Below are 20271 nucleotides of genomic sequence, written 5' to 3'. Positions count from 1 at the left end.
GGGTCGTAAAGGGAATCTTCGTAGCCATCGACCCTTGATCTGACAGATGCGTCTAATCAAAAATTTCATGCGTGAGCATTTGTAATGCTTACTTACGACGACCAAATTGCCTAGTCACTTAAAACTGTAGCCTATTATTTAAGCGGAATTCCACTAAATCGGTCTCAACAGAGATATAGTGACCGCTAACTTTGGATACTAGGTTACACTAGTGTACCGAAAGACCCCTATATATATATACGTTGATATCGATCACGCAAGAGCACCAAATTATGTCTGTATCCGCTCAAGAGGGCATTGATACAGCTTCTATTCTTTAAACAAGTCTGGATATCGTATGGCTATACCCGTATTCAAGCAGTTACTTGAATCATCGGACGACACATAGGTTATGGAATATGATCTAAGGTTAATAAGGTATAAAATCAACCCTCGGGTGAGAGCGCGGTCGTTATATATAGGTATAAGGTGGTAACTTAGCTCCAGTTACGTAATATATAAACTCAATTAATGTTGATTTATTGATTCAATGATCAGTACTGTTTTGGACGGTTAAGCGAGACTGGGCGGCGGATTTAAAGTAACAGAGGTAATACACAGACATCCAACTCCAGGCAGTCTCGCTTCCCCTTCCCCGGAAAAACCATGCAATATATTTTTAGCGTGCTTCAGTCGTTGCGGACGTAAATGGTGGCATGCCAGCCATATCAAAAAGCAGTCAAGACATTGGGTGGAATGTTCAACGCACCGGGAGTTGCATACACGGGTTAAACTTATACCTACTGTAACTTCCTATTGTGATTATTGCTTTCTAGAGTATTTATAAAGGTCTTTCAAAAGCTATTACAGCTTCCAATTTTACGTACGAAAAGTACATCATATCTTGGGTTCGAAGACAGGCTCTCTTCCGCATAGCGGAGCTCAACTTTGCCGCCTTTCGCTACTCTGCTATTCTGACCCTTCCGTGCAGAGTAGATCGTGATTTCGGTCCCGCAATTATGATGACACAGTGGTCAGATGTTCTGGACTGACTACGTTTTCTACTAATGGCTTAAGGGGCGATCAGAATTATAGCGCTGTGCTTATGTTCACCGGATCTTCGAGAAGCCATCTGATAGCGTTGAAAGCTATCAGGTATAAAGGTATACGTTTGACAAGCGGTACCTAGAAGGAGATACAATAACTATAGGCTGTTTCTGACATAGTCGAATAAATACCTATATAATATTTCATTGTTTAGAGAATTCAATTAATAGGTTTTCAATGCCTATCCGTCTTCGTGTCCAAGTTATGCTCGGTCCAACAACCCCATCCCATTTATCACAACGCTCTATCGAACACTTCAAAGTTCAGCGCGCGAATGGAGAACGTGGTCGCCTCGGGCGCATGCATCTTCACTTCAACATAATTCCGTCTGTTTGCCTGTGTTTCCATGTAGGGCATTGCTGTCGACGCTGTCTGTTCTGACGCTGCAGGTTCTGTTTCTTCTGCTGATAACGCACCAGCACTGGCCGACGCGTTAGATGTGACGGGGCGCAGCGTTTAGAGAGAGGGCTGCTGCCAGCTATGAACGCAGGGGGCGCTTGGCAGTGCCGTGTCACGACACCGACTACCACTGTAAACCTATATACGACCATGCCGTAATGCCGAACGCGAGCCGCAAGATTTCCGGACACCAGCTATGAACATCTATAACGGACGAGTTCTCTGGCGGCGACCAGCGGTGAGGGCTGCTCCGAGCGCCAACAGCGGCGGCGAAACAGCAGACAACGTTGCTTTGGGCCCCACTCACCGCTTCGCTCATTCTCCTCCCATCCAACGCTCTGCTGACGGCGCTTAGCCGTTAGCCGATGTTTTCTTTCTGCATCGGTCCGTCTTTTCGCTTGTAAGTGCAAGTTGTCTGCCGCCCAGCACAGCCACAGAAGCAGCGGTAACAGGGAGCGTGTGCTAGAACGATCTATCGCTGGCGTCGACGTCGTCTGGTCGTGACGCTGATGCAGTGATCGCTCTCCTGCCACTGCCGCAACTTTTGCTGGAGCGACAGTCGGTCAGTCAGTCAATCAGTAGTGCCGTAGCGGTAGTGATGATTCAAGCAGTGCTGAGGTTTCAGGTGATGGTGGAATAGTTGTGCAACAGCAGTGCGGCCCTGATCACAGACGGCTAACGACAGCGGGCTCCCAGCAAAAGCCGCTTGAAAGATACACGCTTGTGAACTTCGGGGCCATCTGGCAGTAAAGGTCTTTCTGAAAGGCGCCTAACTCCCTTCTCGAACGTAGCCGATATTTGATAATGAAGAGGGTGAGCACGAATCAAGATCAACTGCTCACCAGGATTTGAATAACAGTTTGGCTGGTTCAATTGAAGTCCTATAATTGGCACTCAACTTATTAGTTATTATTTTTAATGGTGCCTTAATGTCTACCTAATAGCAACAATATTACTAATTTACTCGTGTTAGAAGTATGTGAATCTGAAAGCCGCGTAAGTGACTCGCTCGTCATCGGCTGCCGTGAAGTCCGTGCTCGGAGTGTGTATTCGAAGCGATTTGAATTGCATCGCTACCTCGTTCAATATAAGTCTCTCTCTTTTTTTCTACCTCTCTACATTGGATATCTATTGTTTTCCCTGCTGTACCTCTCAGGATTTGTGTCGGCGGAAGTGTAATTATATACGAGTGCAACCATTGTCTATTCAGCTTACTGATCTCTGTGTGATTTCGTACATGTTCTGAACGGAGCTGTCTTTCCGATTGCATGTGATAGCTTGCGACGCGACGCACAATCGATCTAAAATGAGGATCTCGTAAGTACTACTTGTCTACATGAGATGAGGTAATACGGTACCCTTAATACCTACAACTGATTTGGAGAAATTGCAAAAAGTTGACATCGCGTCCATTTTCTCCGCTGCGGCATGATTCGTTATCCAATCGCCAAGTGACAACCACTTGACTAAGAGGTCTGTAAGATTCATCTAGATAACATTTGTGGACAGTTGTTGAAACAAAGTATACATACTGTCGACGTTTTCGTTAAAATTTTCTAGGACATCGAGCACCAGTTACGAAGGAAAGGTCGAATCAACCGGTTCTCGATGATCGATGTAACAAGGAAATGCAATAATTTGCAACTGGTAACTCAACAGGTGGTGTAAGCACGAATCGAGCAGTAAATAAAGTTAGACTTGCTTTTGTTTTTAGCGCTTTTTGGGATCTATATGCGTGGATGCTGCGCAAAAAGTCTACTGCGCAGCGCCACTGTCACACATATTTAAGAGTTAGGAAGGCAACTTGTTCGGGACATATGTAGCTATAATATGCTCGATCCTGTCTCAGTCTATGCAGCGAGTAGTACTTCACGTAGACACGTAAGCTGAACTCGTGAGACCTCCTCAACGAACTTCAAAACCTCGACTCTGTATTGGAAAGCTGTCAACGACATCCAGCTAGGGGAAAATCAGTCGGGTGAAACGAAAGATTCGATTGTTGTTTCTATAGGCTACCAACAACGGCAGCTCTATCAGTACCTGTTTATCTTCGTATGTTCAATCAGCAAACGATGGGCGACCAGAAGCAGTAGCGGACATACTAAAGAGGGGAAGTTGGATCGAGGCTTGCTACAATGCGAGTATTTCGAGAAAGAGTAAGAATCAACATCAGCAGCATCTATACAGCCAGGGGTGGGCGTAGTTGCCAGCGTAACCACTGTGTTACCTCTACGACGCCTATTACCACGGCACGATGATGTGACGCCGGTAGCTGTCGGCCTGTTCCGTCCCCATCGTTTGCTCGTTCGCTCATTCGCGACGGTAAGTGCAGCGAGGCACCACAGAATTTTTCGAGGCCGAGTTGCTAATTGAAGTTGGTCAGACGAGTGACGTGCGTCAAACTCGTTGGTTGCTATCCAGCCGCGTTGCCACGTAGCAATTTGCTATGGTAGCTGTCACAGGACAAGATGATGGATATTCTGATACAAGCACAGTGTAAACGCATTAACATAGTTTTTTTTTTCCCTTTCTTATTCATGATGGCAGCTGGTTAAGACTATTCTTGCCAAGATACCTGTGTGTATCTATTTATTTACTAAATTTTATACGCGATACCTACATCGAGCGAGAAATCGAATTAAATACACTTGTTTAAAAAACTATATATAAAACAGTATTAAAATAACATTACTATGCAAGGAGAGCAGAGGAGTATGCGTACGATAATAAGTAATAACAGACATTTCGTTGGAGAGAGAATTGACTTTTGTGTGCTTGCTGGCATTTGGCAAACAGCAAACGCTAGCATTAATATTTTTATTCATCGAATATATATATACTCGTCTTGCGGTTTATATAGTATGTGCATTCTTTTAAGGTTCCTTAATCTTGTTTTTATTAAAACTAACTAACACTAGATTGTACTGCCACAAATCTGCTTGTGAGATCCTATATAATAAGCATAAATTAAATTCGTTCTTTTCGAAATAATCTTACGTTCATTAGCTTTTTAATGAATTTCACAGATGATGATTTGTTTCAAAGATCTTTCCACTGAAAAGGCTTGAGAAAATGATCGTAGTAGTTCCTTCTTACTTTTTTTGTGTCATATCAACTGACATCTCGCTTTTCCTTCTCCTTTAGAGATCTTCTAAAGGTATATGTTTGAATACTTTAGTAGCAGACGGCATTCTTGCAAAACCGGTTAGATTATCCGTTATAAGCGGCCATGCGCGAAATATATTAATTTTAGGCTATATTTTTTTACACCAGATTAATCGAAAACCGTACATACAGCGAGCATTAGCAGACGATAAATTGTTTTCACGCCACAATAACGTTCGTTTAAAGCAATGAGTCCACTTCTAGCCATACCGATGAAGTACACCTAAAGCAAGCACAACAGCAGCAAGGGGTATAGGACGACAAATGACAGCTTGAGGAACATTTGCTGAAATCGGCTGCACATCTTTATTAGCAAATCGTCTACAAGGAAAAGATCTGCCTATTCAGTGTTCGCTATTAGACTAGAACCAGCAGTATCGTCATAGGTGGGGCCTGCCCACAACGCAGGGTTGCTAATCAACGAGGAGAGGCGGGCGTGCATATTGTAACGCTTATCCAACAATACGTAAATTATGACTGGGTGATAACTGACGTTGACGACGACTGAAGAGATTTGATCTCAATGATCACGACCTATACAAGACATCATCGTTCTTGTGTTTTTACGTGCAGTACCTAACGGCCTATTGTCCCATGAATGCCTGCGTGTTCTATCTGCTGTACAATAAAAATGACTGAGGTAAAGACAGAACCCGTAGCAGTAACAATGACATCATTTTTCTGTGCGATAATTTTGCGACAGTGTCGTTTGATCGTTACGATGGTAAGGACAATAATAATAATATCCGTGCTGGCGATAGTGAACTTCACAGCTCCGCGTCAATAGCCAACTATCGTTTATTTATGGCCCTTGTCGCTTCGTATTTGTCTTACAAAGACAGATATTAAAACGTGTCCAGAATGTGCTCGTTGAAGTTATGTCCTTAACAAGTTTATGTGGAATCTGCCACGTTATTGGCTACTGCTTAACGCGTCGCCAATATTTATCAGAAGAAACACATGTCCGATGACCTCACCAAACATCATAATATTCATACTGCGATAACATTAAATTCAAAAAATCGCAAAAAAAAAACGTCGAGCTTTAATTGTGTAATTGAGCGTGGCCTGTATAGTGCTGCAGGTAGTTATAGTACCACGTATGCGATTAGCGGTAAAAAAAAAAGACTTTAGACCGAGCTCTTGCGACGCGCACGAAAAGTATCTATATGAATAAGCATTTTTAAACGAAAATGATAATTGTATTACACGATCAAATATGCTCAGATGTTTTGCGAACGCCGAACGACGGCTAACATGAGCTAGCTACCCCATCAGATAGAAGAAGCAGACCATAGTTACCATAGAAAAATTATACCGAACACAACTGATCATACGTAAGTCAGATGGAATAAAATACGTGATGCTGTTACATACGTAATAGTTCATCAAATGGCGTGGCAAAATGACAGAGAAGGGAGCATTGTCTGCACCGTTACCATAAAGAATTGCTAAATGCATGGAAAACTCACGTAATACATATAGGAATTGTTCCATATATATATACTATTTTTTAACTGGAGGCCGTACTTAGAAAAAGATGTATGGGTAGTGGGTCAGGCTAGCAGGGAGATGGTATCTATTATATACTACTAGCAATGACCTAGAAGGTGAATTAGCTTGCAGTAACGATGTTTTTTTTCCGTGAACACCAGTGTCCGTCGATATATATAACTACTATGCTCTATTTAGGAGGAGAATCACGAAAACACAATAAAAGTACAAAATATTTGACATCCGTTTGACCGTAATCGGTGTGGTCAATAGCAAGGCTTCACTGATGCATGCTTGCTATTCAGTTTTGCCTTCCGTTACAAAAACTATTTCTCCGGTACGAAGGTCGTATCTAAATCGTACATCTACGAAAAATGTGTAATTTTATACCTTCATAACATTTGGCCCCCCATAATAAGGGGCCCCCTCTACTCCTTCATGAAGAAGGACACTTAATCAATCAGCAAAAAAAAAAGATGACATGGATGAGTTTTGTATCGCTGTACCAAGTAACGAAGTTGGTTAGTGAAGCTATTGAATATTTTCTAAACACATGCTAAGAAATTAAGCATTCGACCTTATTACCGGCCGATGACTAGGTCATTAGCGTCTCGCCTGCGTCAGATCGTACTGTCAACCTGTTTCCTTTATAGCCGACATAGCATTATTATTGAACAGCAGCAGTACGAAAATATCGGAGCAAATTTAGCAATGGCTTAGACACTATCGGCGGTCTGATTAGTACCTGTTTCCTAAAGGCCTCACTGTACCCTTTACTGCCGTTAGCTCGATAATGAGCCATTATGTACTCGGCCAAGTATTGGCATCATTTTAAAAGTACATCATCTAATGGCGAACGTTTCAAATCGTTTTCTCAGCCCTAACATCGTTGCCACTACGCGTTGCTACCGCTACTATTGACAGTAACGAATATTTGATTTCTAAAACCAACAGCTCTCGTTTTCGGATCTGTTGTCAACATTGATCGGCCGGTCGATGTTAATATAACTAGGCTCTGGGTCGGACAGCAGCAAGAGTTTCATCACGGCGATGTTTTTACTCCTTACAGTGATTGTTTCGTCGCTAACAGCCACTAACGCTGCCGCTGCTACGAACGAACAGACTAGTTCCTTGCTTTGGTGCCCCACTCCCCCTCTGAATTTTTACAGCGTTCCTCTGCCTGCTGCGTGGCTCACCGCCGGCCCGCCTGTTTTTTGTCTATTTTTCATTCGTTTCCACAGTTCATCTTTTGGGGCGTAACAGCAGTGCATGGTTGGCTTGCGACGCCGCTGCCGAGGTGGCGGCTGTCGCGGCGACAGTGACGAGAAAGAAAAAAAAACGATTCGTTTTCACATCTTGCGTCGGATCGTCAGCGAGGTATCTTCGTACCCGCCGCCGACGGCAACGATGACGACGACGATAACTAAGACACGTCGCACGTAGCAACACAACCGGGACTCGGCTCTGTCCGTATCGTTAGCGCTCGAGTCGCTGTTGTCGATGCTGTTTCTGAAGAGACAGAACTATTAAACTATAGGCAGCAACATCCCTCCATAAAAGGTCCACTTACCGAGTGGATCGCCCGCCGCCAATTCGACTAATGGGACCACAACAGCAGCAGCAGCAGCGGCAATGCAAACTGCTGCAGAAAACCAACATGGCGGTACCTGTGGAGGGGGCGGCGACGGTCAACGCAAAACAGAGACACGCGCAACGACAAAAATGGCTGACTGAAAGAGAGAGCAAGAACTTGCTTCTACTGAGCTACCAAAAACAAGATGCTTTCGTCATTGGGCGCTGCGGTGATTCTCTCAGCACAACACCTATTCGAACCTAGAGCATCACTTGTTCTTGACGTTAGCCGGCAAATATGTGAACTACTGCTGTTACTGGTAGAGAGAGTCGTCCGTCCCTCAGTGGGGCAGCGACGACCTTTTCTCATAACTGTTCCATCTCTCCTGTTCATGCTTTTCTCTGGCTTCCTCGGCGTAACGTTGGCTTGCCACTGCTTGCGCCAGGTGGGTTGCTCCTAGGAAACAAACAGCTAAACAGGGTCGCAATTTGCACAAAACGGGAGCGGACGAACGCGCGTGTTGATTTAACACAGAAGGTCATTTAAAGACTTTGGGGAAGCAGCAGAGAAAGTAAAAATGACCGAGCCAGCAGTAGTGGCAAAGAACCTAACAAAAAATACGCTCCAAACAAACATATAATATTCATGTAGGAGCCACTGGACATTTCGTAGATAACAAAACTAATAAGGGGCATGCAGACCTTTTTGACAACTGAATATAGTTTCTATATGTTTGCTGGTGGAAAGAAACATGTTCGTATCAAATAGGACAATCGCGCTTCCATCCTACTCTAAATGTTTCAAAACTTTAGACCAACCTTCAGAGGGTGAGGTCAGGTCAGTTGACAGACGTGGGAAATAACGCCCGGACATCCAGACCGAAAATCACAACTAAGCGCGCTTAGAGAGCGGAAAAGGGCAATTAAAACAAGAGCACGTCACACAGTGTAGAAATATCTGTAGGATACATATGTGTTACATAATCATACGCGTAATTCGCCATATACAGGCTGTTTGAAAATTCGAAGTCAGTCCTTAACTGGGCAGCTTTTTTCAATGACAAAAAAGAAGTCGTTTTGGAGCTATCGAACGTTGCCGAAGATCGGATTAACCCAATACGATTCAAGCTGTAAGATTAAGCGATTCAGCAAATTTTGATACTGCTCTGCGTGTCGATTTGACCACGGAAAAGTTCATTCAGTGAGAACGTATTGGAGAAGCCCGCTACTCAAGCACTGCGATCGCCTCTACTACTTAGTCTTGTTTTAACGCTCTTATAGGAACAGATAAAGAGTGTCATCTATAGGACCTCCATTGATTTCTTTAAGTGCTTGTTGATTGTCTTCCTCGCCTGAACATCCCCGATATATCTGAAAAAATGTAATACGTTTTTGTCGATATCCAAGGGCGTGTTATGATTGATAACTGCCGTAATAGTTCGAGAACAACAACTAACCTGACTAAAAGGGACTCATTGTCGAATTCTGTACAAAGATTGGCGAAGAAGCTCTGTGTTATTACGCTCCATAACCGAAGCGTGCGTCATGTTTTTCGTACTTTACGTCCTGTTCTCTGAAACTGCTGACCACCAGCACGTCTGCGCTCGAACTCAATTAAAAAGCAGTATCTTCACGAGGAGATTCATAGGCCATCGTCTATAATAAGAAACGTTTGCAAAGCCTACATGATCTCACAGATTAGAAGACCCGAAAATCGGGTTAGTGTCGGATCATTTCTTTGGGACGCAGTAAATGATACAGCCGTTTCTCTTATGACAGAAATAATAATATTACTCAGTGTAGCGACAGCACTGATAACGCTAGAAGTGGCATATAAAGCTAGCTATCTGAGACGTATACACTATATTGTCTGAACAGACACAGAAAAATTGATTGTGCCGCAACGTTATAATGTCCGACTTATCTGGGCTGCATGAAAGACGGACCTTTTTGGTTATTCCTTGGTCCTATTCATTTCGCCGATGAAATTTGTCGCTCACCAATGGGACAGAGCGACATCGTTCATGGTGGAAATATCAACGCACGTAATACTTACTGCTTAACTTGTCGTTTGCTGACGGTAAAACGTTATGTATCGGTCGCTACCTTTTTCTTTTCGTTATCGTTTCATTTGAGTCACAAAGTTGTAGTTCAAATTCTGAAATGCGTATGGCCGCTACAGTAAGTTAATGATGAAGCAGCGGTAGCGCAGAGTCGTCTAGATCTAACGGTGACGACCAACTATCGAGGATCAGCAGGCAAAACGTTACAAATGTACAGCGGAATAAACGGCAATAGCCACTACTTTGTTGACACAGTAATCGAGATATACGTACAATATGAATATATGCTCTCTGTATTTTGGTCGCATATGGAAGTAAAATTACACATATTATATCATTTGTTTCACGTAGCTATTGGCGGCGGTATGACGTAGCTAGTTACGGCTGATACCGCCGCCATAACTCGGTGACTTCTAACCCCTCGGCTATCCTCCTTGATGCAGCTATAGGCCAGTTGTTCGGAATTACCTAACGCTGGTACTATAACGGTCGCTCGTTGCAGCTGTTTCGCTTTTAAACGGCCGCATCCACCTGTGTACGCCTCTCTTGCCGCCGCAGGCTTTTCCGTAGTTTGCGGCTAATGAATAACGATACGATACCACAAACTGCGATGGTACCAACGAATATGTAATACTTTTAGACTAAGAATCCATAAAACAAGTAAAAAATAGCATACCAACAAGCGTCGGCTTTCAAAGCTTGTGCCTCCTTCATTTCATCTCGTCTGTCTTCAAACAAGCGATCCGTGCTACTACCGATCGCGTCGCCAGTTCCGCTTGCTTCGGCTTTTAACGAATCGCCATTTTCATTCCTGTTGATTGGCTGAAATGCGGCACGTTATCGAAACAAGCAGAAATATGTCAATGAATCAATCGTCGCTGGCCTTTTTTTCGCCTTTATGTTTAGCATGTCGGTTTCGTTGTCTGACATCCCACGACCCTGTGTATAACCCCCTACGCTTTTCTTTGGGGGATACCTATGCTAGTTAAAGAGGCTTGAACTGCAAAGGCAGACCACTAAAGCCAGGCCAACTGCAGCCACTATGAAAACACATACTAGTCTTCCAATGCGCACAGCGTAGCGGACATACGATTTTTCAGCAGAATAGGAGGTGGTAGGCGAATTGACCCCCCCCCCCCCGTTTGGCCCTTGGTTTGTTGCTTGATTGCGTGCAGCATGTGTTATCACGTACAGTACGTACAGAGCATCGTCACACATCACGTATCGAAAAGGAGAACTGGCGACGACAGCAATAACTTCTGCTTGCCTGGAACTGGCCCTGCTGCGGCCACAGGCTTTAGGACAGAAGAGGAGGTCTCTTTCATCCTATTTTTTTTTTTTAAATAATCGACCGCGTGTATACTAATTAGCATTATGACAATAGGAGATCATAATGATTTTGCTCTTGTTGCTGACAATGGCAACGATAGATGCTATTACGTGAAGGCGACGGAATTTCCGTTGACGATTTCATCGCTCCAGACAGAATGAACAGCAAAGCGGTGATCAATGAAACGAACAAGAATAGTTCGTGATTTTTTGTACTGACCAGTCATCTTATGAATATAGGAGCGCCAGCTTGTAGTTCAGGAGAAGGGGATCGAGGCATTGATGTGACCGGTCGTACGGGTAAGCAGTGCCTTGCATTCTAACCGCATAGTTCGCGGCCCGTGCTTTTCAACTATCCCAATAGGAACTGCAGGACAAATACGAGCCTTCGTTAATGATATCGGTGCCCCCGTCACAGCAACATAATCCGTGCGCCGCAAGACAAAGTTGTTGACCTTCTTCACTAACCTCCCGCCCCTTGCTTAACAAAAGGCCTAGTGAATGAATAATAGCACTTTGAGCAATAGAGGCAAAATGCACATCTTGTGTGCGAACCAAAAATGATCTGTATGTTTACGCAGTTGCCGTGTTTCTTCTTTCGAGTAAAGGTAAAATACAATGACGGTCTAGATTCTGACTAAACGCATTAACAAGAAAAGACAAAAATTAAAGTGGCTCATTAGCTCTAAGGGCTTTTGTCAAGCTGTGATGAGTCAAAAGTTACCGCATGTTTCCAATACGACTATCGCACATATGTGTGAGCCATTTACACTAATCGAAAAAAAAAAAAAAAAAAAAAAAAAGCAATGGGCAGTAAACATGTTTTTGTGGGCTAGTTCTTAGTCGAGAAAAGGTGCGGATTGCCATTTTTATATCTGATATTTGACAGATAGCCGGTAATTAAGATCTGACATTCAAACAAGCATCGTGTAAGCGTTTTGAAATGTGTACACTGCTAAAACTGTTTTCACTAACCCTTATCTATTTATCATTTGCTTCTCGATCCTAACAATAACCTTAAATTGTTCAAAATACGGACATTCTGTTTCTTGTATGTAAGCATTGCGAGCGGTTGTCCAGTTAAACTCCGGCATCTCCGTTGCCCTCGACTTTTGAAAGCCTCTATTCCATTATTCTATCATATATTTCCTGCCGTCTATCACATAATAATAGTCTTACATATCGGACACGTACTTTGTCATTTTCAGCCGGAGTTACTGAAGTTGCCCATTGCAGTTCGGGTAAATTTTCAGCTGGCTATGCTGAAAGTAGTAACAACGCGACCGTGGAAAAACAGTGGTGGCATACAACTCAAGGCTATAGGTGCATTTTGAGTTACATAGCGGCGTTAATTAACGAAGTTGTATGGTATAACTAGATACTAACTAACTCTATCGGTATTAGGGGACGATAGAAAAAGTAGAATGTTTGCTGAACTTAATCTTCATTGCGTGAGCCTAAGTCGTTCGGATTAATGCGATATTATCCCATAGCTAGTAGTTAAATACTATCGAACATTTATCGACATATATATGTACATTTTTTTCACGATTGCCTAAGAACTTAATTGGTCATCTCTATTGGCATAAGGTACCCCCAACGAACTAATGTATACTACTATTACTCAGTTTTCTGCTGCCCCATTAATCAAATTACTACAAAGAAAAAAAGACCATTTTAAACGCGCCGGTGGTTTTCGGGAATTTATCAGCAGGTTGACAGACAATGTATAGGGCAACACTCGATCGAAGCGAACTTCCTATCAGCGAAAGCAGCCGCGATCTGCATCACATAGCGGATGTTCAAAATGGCAGTAACCCTTACATGAGAACGTATAGTGAATGTATTGACCGGAATCGCTATCTATGACTACCACTGTTAGTACAAAGGTGAAATTCGTACTCCTTCTAAACCCATCTACATTTAGATCTCGAAGTCCACGCTTAGATATAGGACGGCAAGCGCCTCATAGAGAATTCAGTAAATTGCGACCAAGCCGAACACCTTTCCACTTTAATTATACTAGCTGATTCTGTAAAATAACGAGCGTATCGTCGAGAAACGCGCTTACAAACATTCGATAAGGAGTTTTTTGCAAATGTTTTAGGCAGTGTTTCAATGTGTACATGTTTAGTAAACTCGAATGTTTGCGTCGAAATGCTGCTATAACACGTTTGATAACTGACTTAACCAGGTCTTGAGAGGACGGTCTTCTTTACGGACGTAAGAGTGTTTATGTATTTTTGCATCGTGGTGTTCCCATAGCACTCTCTTTAACAATCACAAATTTGTATCAAAGCAAGGACAAAAATTGTCTGCGCATTATAAGCAGCCCTAGTAGCGAAAAAAAGACGGAAAAGTAGCTAAGGGCAAAGGAGCATTTTCGTGGCTCGAAGGAGGAACGTGCAGCCTTGAAGAACGGCTATTCCCATTTCTACTGTTCTTTCGAGAAAAGAATAATTTAATATTTATTACGATATGTTTCCCATTAGGTTTCATTAACATGCCGCTCGTCATGGGACTGTGTATTTGGATGAGATGATGTTTCCCATTGTCATAATGGTAAAACAAGAGATCAGATTTGACGCATTTAGAACTATCTGTGTACAAAACAGGCAAGGTGCAGTTTTTAATACGTAGTAATATGTTGATGTCTATTTTAAATTACTATGTTTTTATTACTGGTTGTAGGATCTTGTTGATATCGATGGAAGTTGCAGTATTTCGCGGCTTTCTTTCGCGAATTTAAAGAGAAAAAGTAAGCTTCACAACGTAACGGCACTTCAGAATACGATGCGAGAAGACATTGCAGTTCACTTCAACATCTCATCTATTTAGAAACATTTCCATGCGTTCGTAACGGTACAGCAACTTCGAACGGTAGCACGCTGATACCGGAAAATTAATTCTATCCTTATGAAGCAGAAAACTTAGACATCTGTCAGTATCAATTAAAGTTTCCTTTACCCTGAAATCAAGTCCACCCAGAAGTGCAAGCTTTTTTGGTTCGGAATGCAACCGAACAATTATAATACTGGATTCTAATTTTCCCCACCGAGTCTGTACGAGGTCCGACAATTGAGCTAGCACAGATATTGTTCTGTCCGCTCCAAATATTAGGGCCCTCGATATGCCTTCGTGCGCCCTTTGCCGTCCTAGTATATTGCATCGCCTTAGAAGATACTGATAGCAAAAGCAGGCCGATCGTTATAAAAACAAAGACACGAAATTCTGAAAATCACGCACAAACTTTTGTCGTCTAAATTTACTCGTAAGCTTAACGCGTCTTACCCGGCCAAAGGATCCATGATGTCAAACATTATAACGGGGCATTACAAATAGTAGTGAAGGTAACGTATGAAAGCTACGCCGCCGCAGCAGCACTTCGGAGAAGTGCAGTTTGCATGCAAGGCCACATTGGTGCATAGAGGTTAGGTCTGCAAAATGCATGTGCATGTTGGCTTAGTGGACTCCTTGGTGCTCACTCAACAGACGGCGGTAGATTTCATATCTATTTCTCACTCAACTCGCGTTCTCGGGTCGACCTAAATAGAGTTGAAGGGACGTTGGCCCAGGGTTGGTTTCATGATGGAATGGCCTTCCATCTATACCCGCTGCTCATAAGTCTCATGAGAGGGAAAAGGCGCAGCGCCTTTGCTCGGCTTCGCCGGTAACTCTCACTGGTGTGATCTAGAAGGCTGCTAGTTAAAGGTCAGCTAGATGGAAGGAAGGAAATGAGCGGCTCAACAAGCGACGTTGATATTTTTGGAAGAGGCGGAAGGGCTACCTACACGTCATGCCAACATACAAAAGAAACGAACTACTTTGGCTTCGACTTCATTGGCCTCTTCAGGTGAAGGTCCAGCCGGCAGAATGCCAACTCTTTACGAAAAAATTAGGTCCAAGAGCAGATCGCTGCTGGTCACTCTCTGAAAATACATCTGGATACGTTCAAACGCAGTATTGTAATCCAGCGTTGAATTGATGCGCGTCATAATTTACAAACGTGAAACACTGTGTGCGGACAATAACTTCTTCGGCTTGCATATAATGACATTGAATAGTTTTTTGGTGAATCTCTCGAAGACAGTGCAGGACCTACTTGTTCATTCCAGTGGCTGCCTATGTCGTATAGACAAAACTGCGACTAGCTTTATAGACTTTTTTGCGGCAAAGTTCTGGCTTCGTACCACAGAAAGAGCGAAAGAGTAAGTTATCATAAACAGCTATTGCTTTGAATATCACCCGAACCGAACGAGGGTTTTTTAGATATACAGTCGATAAAACGTGCAGCACAAACTCAGCTTCTTCCTAAAGGAAGGAGCTGAGCTTGTCAATTGCTATTATACGATAACCGATAGAGCTAATAACATATTAAGCCTGTAGACCTTTACCGTAGAACTGCCATTAAACTCTGAGGCCAAGTGTTATTCGAGGTTAATCACGCATCGCAAGCTGACATGAGCGTTTTGTTTGCTATGAGTTCATAGACAGGGATTTTTAACATAATGGGCACCTTTCGTTCATAATAGCATATGAACGAAAGGTGCCCACTATTTGGCAGTATCGCAACTCAACCTCTATCTTCATATAAAATCTATTAGTACCTATTCACCCCTTTAGGTGGCCCACAGAGGCCAATGTCTTTAAATCCCGTTGACAAACCTACCGAGATTTTCTACTTTTGTGGTTGATGATTTGTCTTTTCTTTCGACGCAGCTTTAGCTTATCGGCTCATGGCAAATCGAATGAGGCAAAAAGATTCTGAGGGCAAACGATGTTTCGCGTGTCAATGATGCACCGGTGACTTGGCCTACTCTAGTTGGTCTGCGCTTGCCTAATTCTGGCTAAAATTGGAGTACCATTCAACGATTCTAACCCGGTGCCTTCCTGTTTTTGTGGCCATATTTGCTATTTCTAAACAGACTTGGTAACACTGTTAAATGGCCTTTAAGCATATAGGAAAATTGCACTTCAGTTTGTTTTAGGTCCTAAAATTTATGTTCATTCAAAAAATAAATTTATGTTCAGAATATAAATGCGTTTTCCTTTCACAGTTCAAGCCGCCCGTTATGCTAGGCTGTATTATTTCGCTTTCCTTTAGAGCTATGAGAGCGTATTCAAATTGTCGATGCTTCTTTGTTCAAAAATATAGTTCAGCTCGTTTTCTGGTAGAACTGAAGCCGACAGAACTGACGGACAACAAAAAGAAAAAAAAAGAAAAAGCTGTATATAATTTTTTAAAAAAGTGATTTTGTAATTTCAAAGAAGATCACTTATCGGTAGAAAAAGAAATCAGAATCTATAACACAACAGCAAAAAATCCTCAATTCTCGGCCTATTCGATGTATTCTAAGCATTTGTCGTTGTTATCGAATCAGCTGTGTCACGATTTCGTCATTTGTATTCAGTAGCCAGTATGTAATTTGACTTGTGAAGACAGTCACTTCTGCGCTCTCAGCTCTTGACGTAGCCAGGACGTTCAGTTTCAGGTTCACTTTCTGCACGAAACGCAAAACATGTAGTGATGATGTACCTTGCGTGGGTTGCTAACGGCGAAGAATAGGCATCAAATCCTGACCGCAGTAGTTTACGAGAAGCAATCGACAGGACGCTGTTATGAAAGGTTCTGACCATTTGACATGACACCTTTTATGAGAAAAATGCCCGTGAGGCCTAAAGCGTAGCGACGACAGCGACCGAGAGTAATCTTAATTACGACAATTATATATAAGGTCAACTATTGCATCTCCTAAACGAATCATTGTTGTTTTCATTGTTCTGAAAAAGATTCGAAAGTTCTTACGGGAAACAATGATATTTCATAGTTGTTGTGGCTGCAAGTTGTTTATCTCATTAATTGGCTTATTTTGACTAAGTTAAGAAAAATTACTCTGACCAGGAATCATTTGTACTCGTATTGTCAAAAATCCTTCTGCTACTAAGTATCGGCTTGTATGAATATAGCCGTTGCAAAAACAAATTACTGCGAGTTTATACTGTATATAATAACCATTTTGTTCACAATGAAATTTACCGAAACTGAATCACGTGAACGATAGCGGTGCTGACTACCTAGTCGCCGCAGAAAATTCGCGGTAACTAAAAAGAAAACCCAACCCATTTTGTATTCCTGACATAACTGTTTTAGAAAATATAGACACTGCCTTACGCATATTGTGTGTTCATGCATCCTAGTTTCTCTGTTTGCTTTGTGCTTAGCCACTATAGTGTAGGAACTAAAAAGGACACTTACATCCCACCCAGATACGTGGACTAGGACCCCGCATTGTACCGTTTGCGGACACAAGGAATCAGTAAACGCCGTATCTTCGTGCATATAAGATTTAGCCACTACTACGACGCAAAGCATATATATATGTTGGTTTATTTTCTTGTATGATAGATGAACAAACAAGATCATCTAGTAAATGCTCCATTAGAAGCGCTTCCTAGACACAAGGTATCACTAAAATAAGCACTCTGCGTATTATAACCACAACCGAACTGTGGCTGTCAAACTTTAGCCATAATTAACAGCCACAGCGGAAAAATACTTTTGCCTAAATGACGGTGTGCCTATCGCTGGTTAGCTGAACGGGCCACTAAAGTTTCCTTGCTTTTGTCCGACCTGTCTGAAGTTAAATGGTAGAAAAATTGACAATGCAAAGGGTGACGATAATAACGTGGGATAGAAGTGTACATCGACGATGACAACGCAGATCATCGCCGCATGCTGCTTGTTGACGACTACCTGGTGTTCGCACAGTTGCACACCTAAAAAAGAAGACTGGTCGGCCACAGCAGGCTCTATCTACAAGCGCTGTCGCGACGCTCATCAGCTTCTGCAGCAATTGAGCCGGGCAAAAAGCGTAGGACACACATGAGCCATGGGGGTTAGCCCGTAAATGTCGTGTGCAGTTCGTGTAAAAGGGTAATCGCGTTGGTCGTCTGTCATGTTTCCGTCAAACGCTCTCCAACGATTACAATAGCAATACGTTAATATTACACGCGCTAGACTGACCATATGATCTCCTGACTTGAATACATTCTGTTCACATAGAGGAAACGTCATTATTTGTCCGCTGCCTCGAGAGTGGTTTACTCTATATCAGCGCGCGTCGCAGTGAAGTCTTAGCTAAAAAAGGGTCCCGCTGAGAAGTCCCTTGTAAGAACTTGTGTCCACTCAGTGCACTCAAAATCGTTGCGTCCCGTCACGTCATCAATTATGCATGTGCAATATCCGGAGCGAAAAGCCTACCAGCAGGTCTCGAGTTTCGAAAAAAAATACTGATCAAGTTTCTTTTAAAACATACCCCATTTTCAAAAGTAGCCTTCTCTTCAAACTGTTTGTTTTGCCCATTTGGAATGCCTGCTGTTAGTGTCATTGTATGGCACTCATCACTGTGCAGTAGTTTTTAGCATCGCCTAGCAGTTCAGCGAAACTCGTCTGCTTCTTTAATGACACTGAATGGTGAATCAACGAATGTTATTAAATCGCTTAGTGACTACACGACACGCATCGTTCTTTCAGGCGGGTAGACGCACTAAGTGATTTCGTATGGCGGCTGTGATTCCCTCGCTTCCGAGTACTGCGCAGCCATGGGCTTCCACACCTTCTGCAACAGTTGCAAGCACAGCAATAACAGCAGCAGCTACGACAGCAGCAGCAGCAGCAGCAGCGGCAGCAGCAGCGGCGTCACCTGCACCTAACTCCAACGCTATCCGACAACCGCGCACCGGTATCGATCACCAGTACTGCAGGTATGTAGATGAAATTCATTTCAAAAAAGAAAACCTGTATTTTAGTAAGGATAACTTTGATACTCGGCTGAGAGCAAGGCTATCAGAACCTAAAAAGGTGAACAGTGCGAGCTCGTATTTACCATAAGCCTTCGATTTAAGGTTTTCTTCAAACGTACCCCGTTGCACTTGAGCTATTTCGTTAGCGATTAGCTAAAGTACGTTGTGGTGAGTTCTGTCCGCGGAAGCAGACGATGAGACGTGTTCGACTTGCTAAGCTATCTGTTCAGGGTACTGAATCTTCCAAAACGTAGATCATATACGTGGCACGATACGATAACTCACCGGACGTTTTAAGTGAAACAATGCTGGACACAGAGCGTCTCATTTTCTGATGTAGATAATTTATTCTAATTACCCTGCCTGTCTAGCCCTCGTTACGCGTGGCAGGTACTATACGAATAGTTTCATGGCATACATTTAGATGCTACGTTGATTGTTAATAATGAACAACAACACTATCATAAAAAATACATGAGTACCACTCTATACTGTTGGTAACAGCAGCAGCAATGGCAGAAAATAGCAGATTTAGCCTTCCAGCCATTCCATTCTAGTTACATGTGTACCTGCGTTGTATATTGTTTTAAATATGCAGGAGTATGCGAGACGGAATAAGAGCGTAACAGCTAGTCTCTTGCCTGCCATACCTAGAAATATCGGACACCCATACAACATGTGCCAGCATATAGAAGCCGTATGGTAAAGCTGCGAAAACATAAGTGAACTCGAACAAGAAGACATCGTTAGTCGCTGTTCGTTCATATTGTTGTGAGGCTTGCAATGCGTAGCGGTAAAACGGCAGGGTCCTTTTGACCGATAGCAGGCTAAAGGACCTAGTGTACTAGCGAAAGGAAACAGTAACAATGATAGCTAACCAGGAAGAAGGACCAGACCCAGATGGCTAAGCAGCCGTGTGTTGTCGTTGTTTCGTGTAACTAGTAACAGAGAGGCAAGCGGAGTGAGTGCACGAAAAGTAAAGAATAACAGATCTCCTTTGTTCTTTTCTTATAAAGGCCTAGCACGTGTCCTGTCAGACAACTCTGCCTTTTACCCACTTGCTGAAAACGGAAAAAGAAATCGGGGAGGCGGAACAGAGGGTTTAGTGTGTTAGGAATAAGGAAACAGAACCGAGACCAATTTAGTTATTGCCCCCATTCCATCTTTTTTTACTCTGTCGTATGTGGTAGTCTCCTTATTAATGTCCTTACTGTTGTTGTTGTATACTGCTGCCAGCTCATGGCCGTGCCGCGGTTTCTCCGTTTGGCCTAGTTAGAGATTTTTGCCCATTGAAATGAAGAAGGGTTGGAACGACACGTTCTAAATAGGACACATGTTCGTCTAGGAGTGGTCGAAGAAA

At 42.9% G+C, this 20271-nt stretch overlaps 1 protein-coding gene across 12 annotated transcripts in view; it reads left to right on the top strand.

Moving 5' to 3' along the window:
* The window catches only part of LOC111255315 (uncharacterized), a 138409-nt gene that overhangs the window by 52266 nt on the left and 65872 nt on the right, over nt 1-20271 (top strand). For 2 of the 12 annotated variants that reach the window (XM_022817162.2, XM_022817157.2), the window contains exons 1-2: nt 1906-2802; nt 18643-18872. In XM_022817162.2, coding sequence (XP_022672897.1) covers nt 18670-18872 — 203 coding nt within the window. In that variant the 5' untranslated portion in view covers nt 1906-2802; nt 18643-18669. Of the gene's footprint in view, nt 1-1905; nt 2803-3045; nt 3150-3193; nt 3808-12499; nt 15317-18642; nt 18873-20271 lie in introns of those variants that run through there. The other 10 variants (XM_086991086.1, XM_086991083.1, XM_022817159.2 and 7 more) reach the window with 9 other exon arrangements.

This window comes from Varroa destructor, unplaced genomic scaffold (assembly GCF_002443255.2).
Source record: "Varroa destructor unplaced genomic scaffold, Vdes_3.0 BEIS01000001.1, whole genome shotgun sequence".
Classification (NCBI taxonomy): Eukaryota; Metazoa; Arthropoda; class Arachnida; order Mesostigmata; family Varroidae; genus Varroa; species Varroa destructor.
This window is presented reverse-complemented; position numbering and strand designations above follow the sequence as displayed.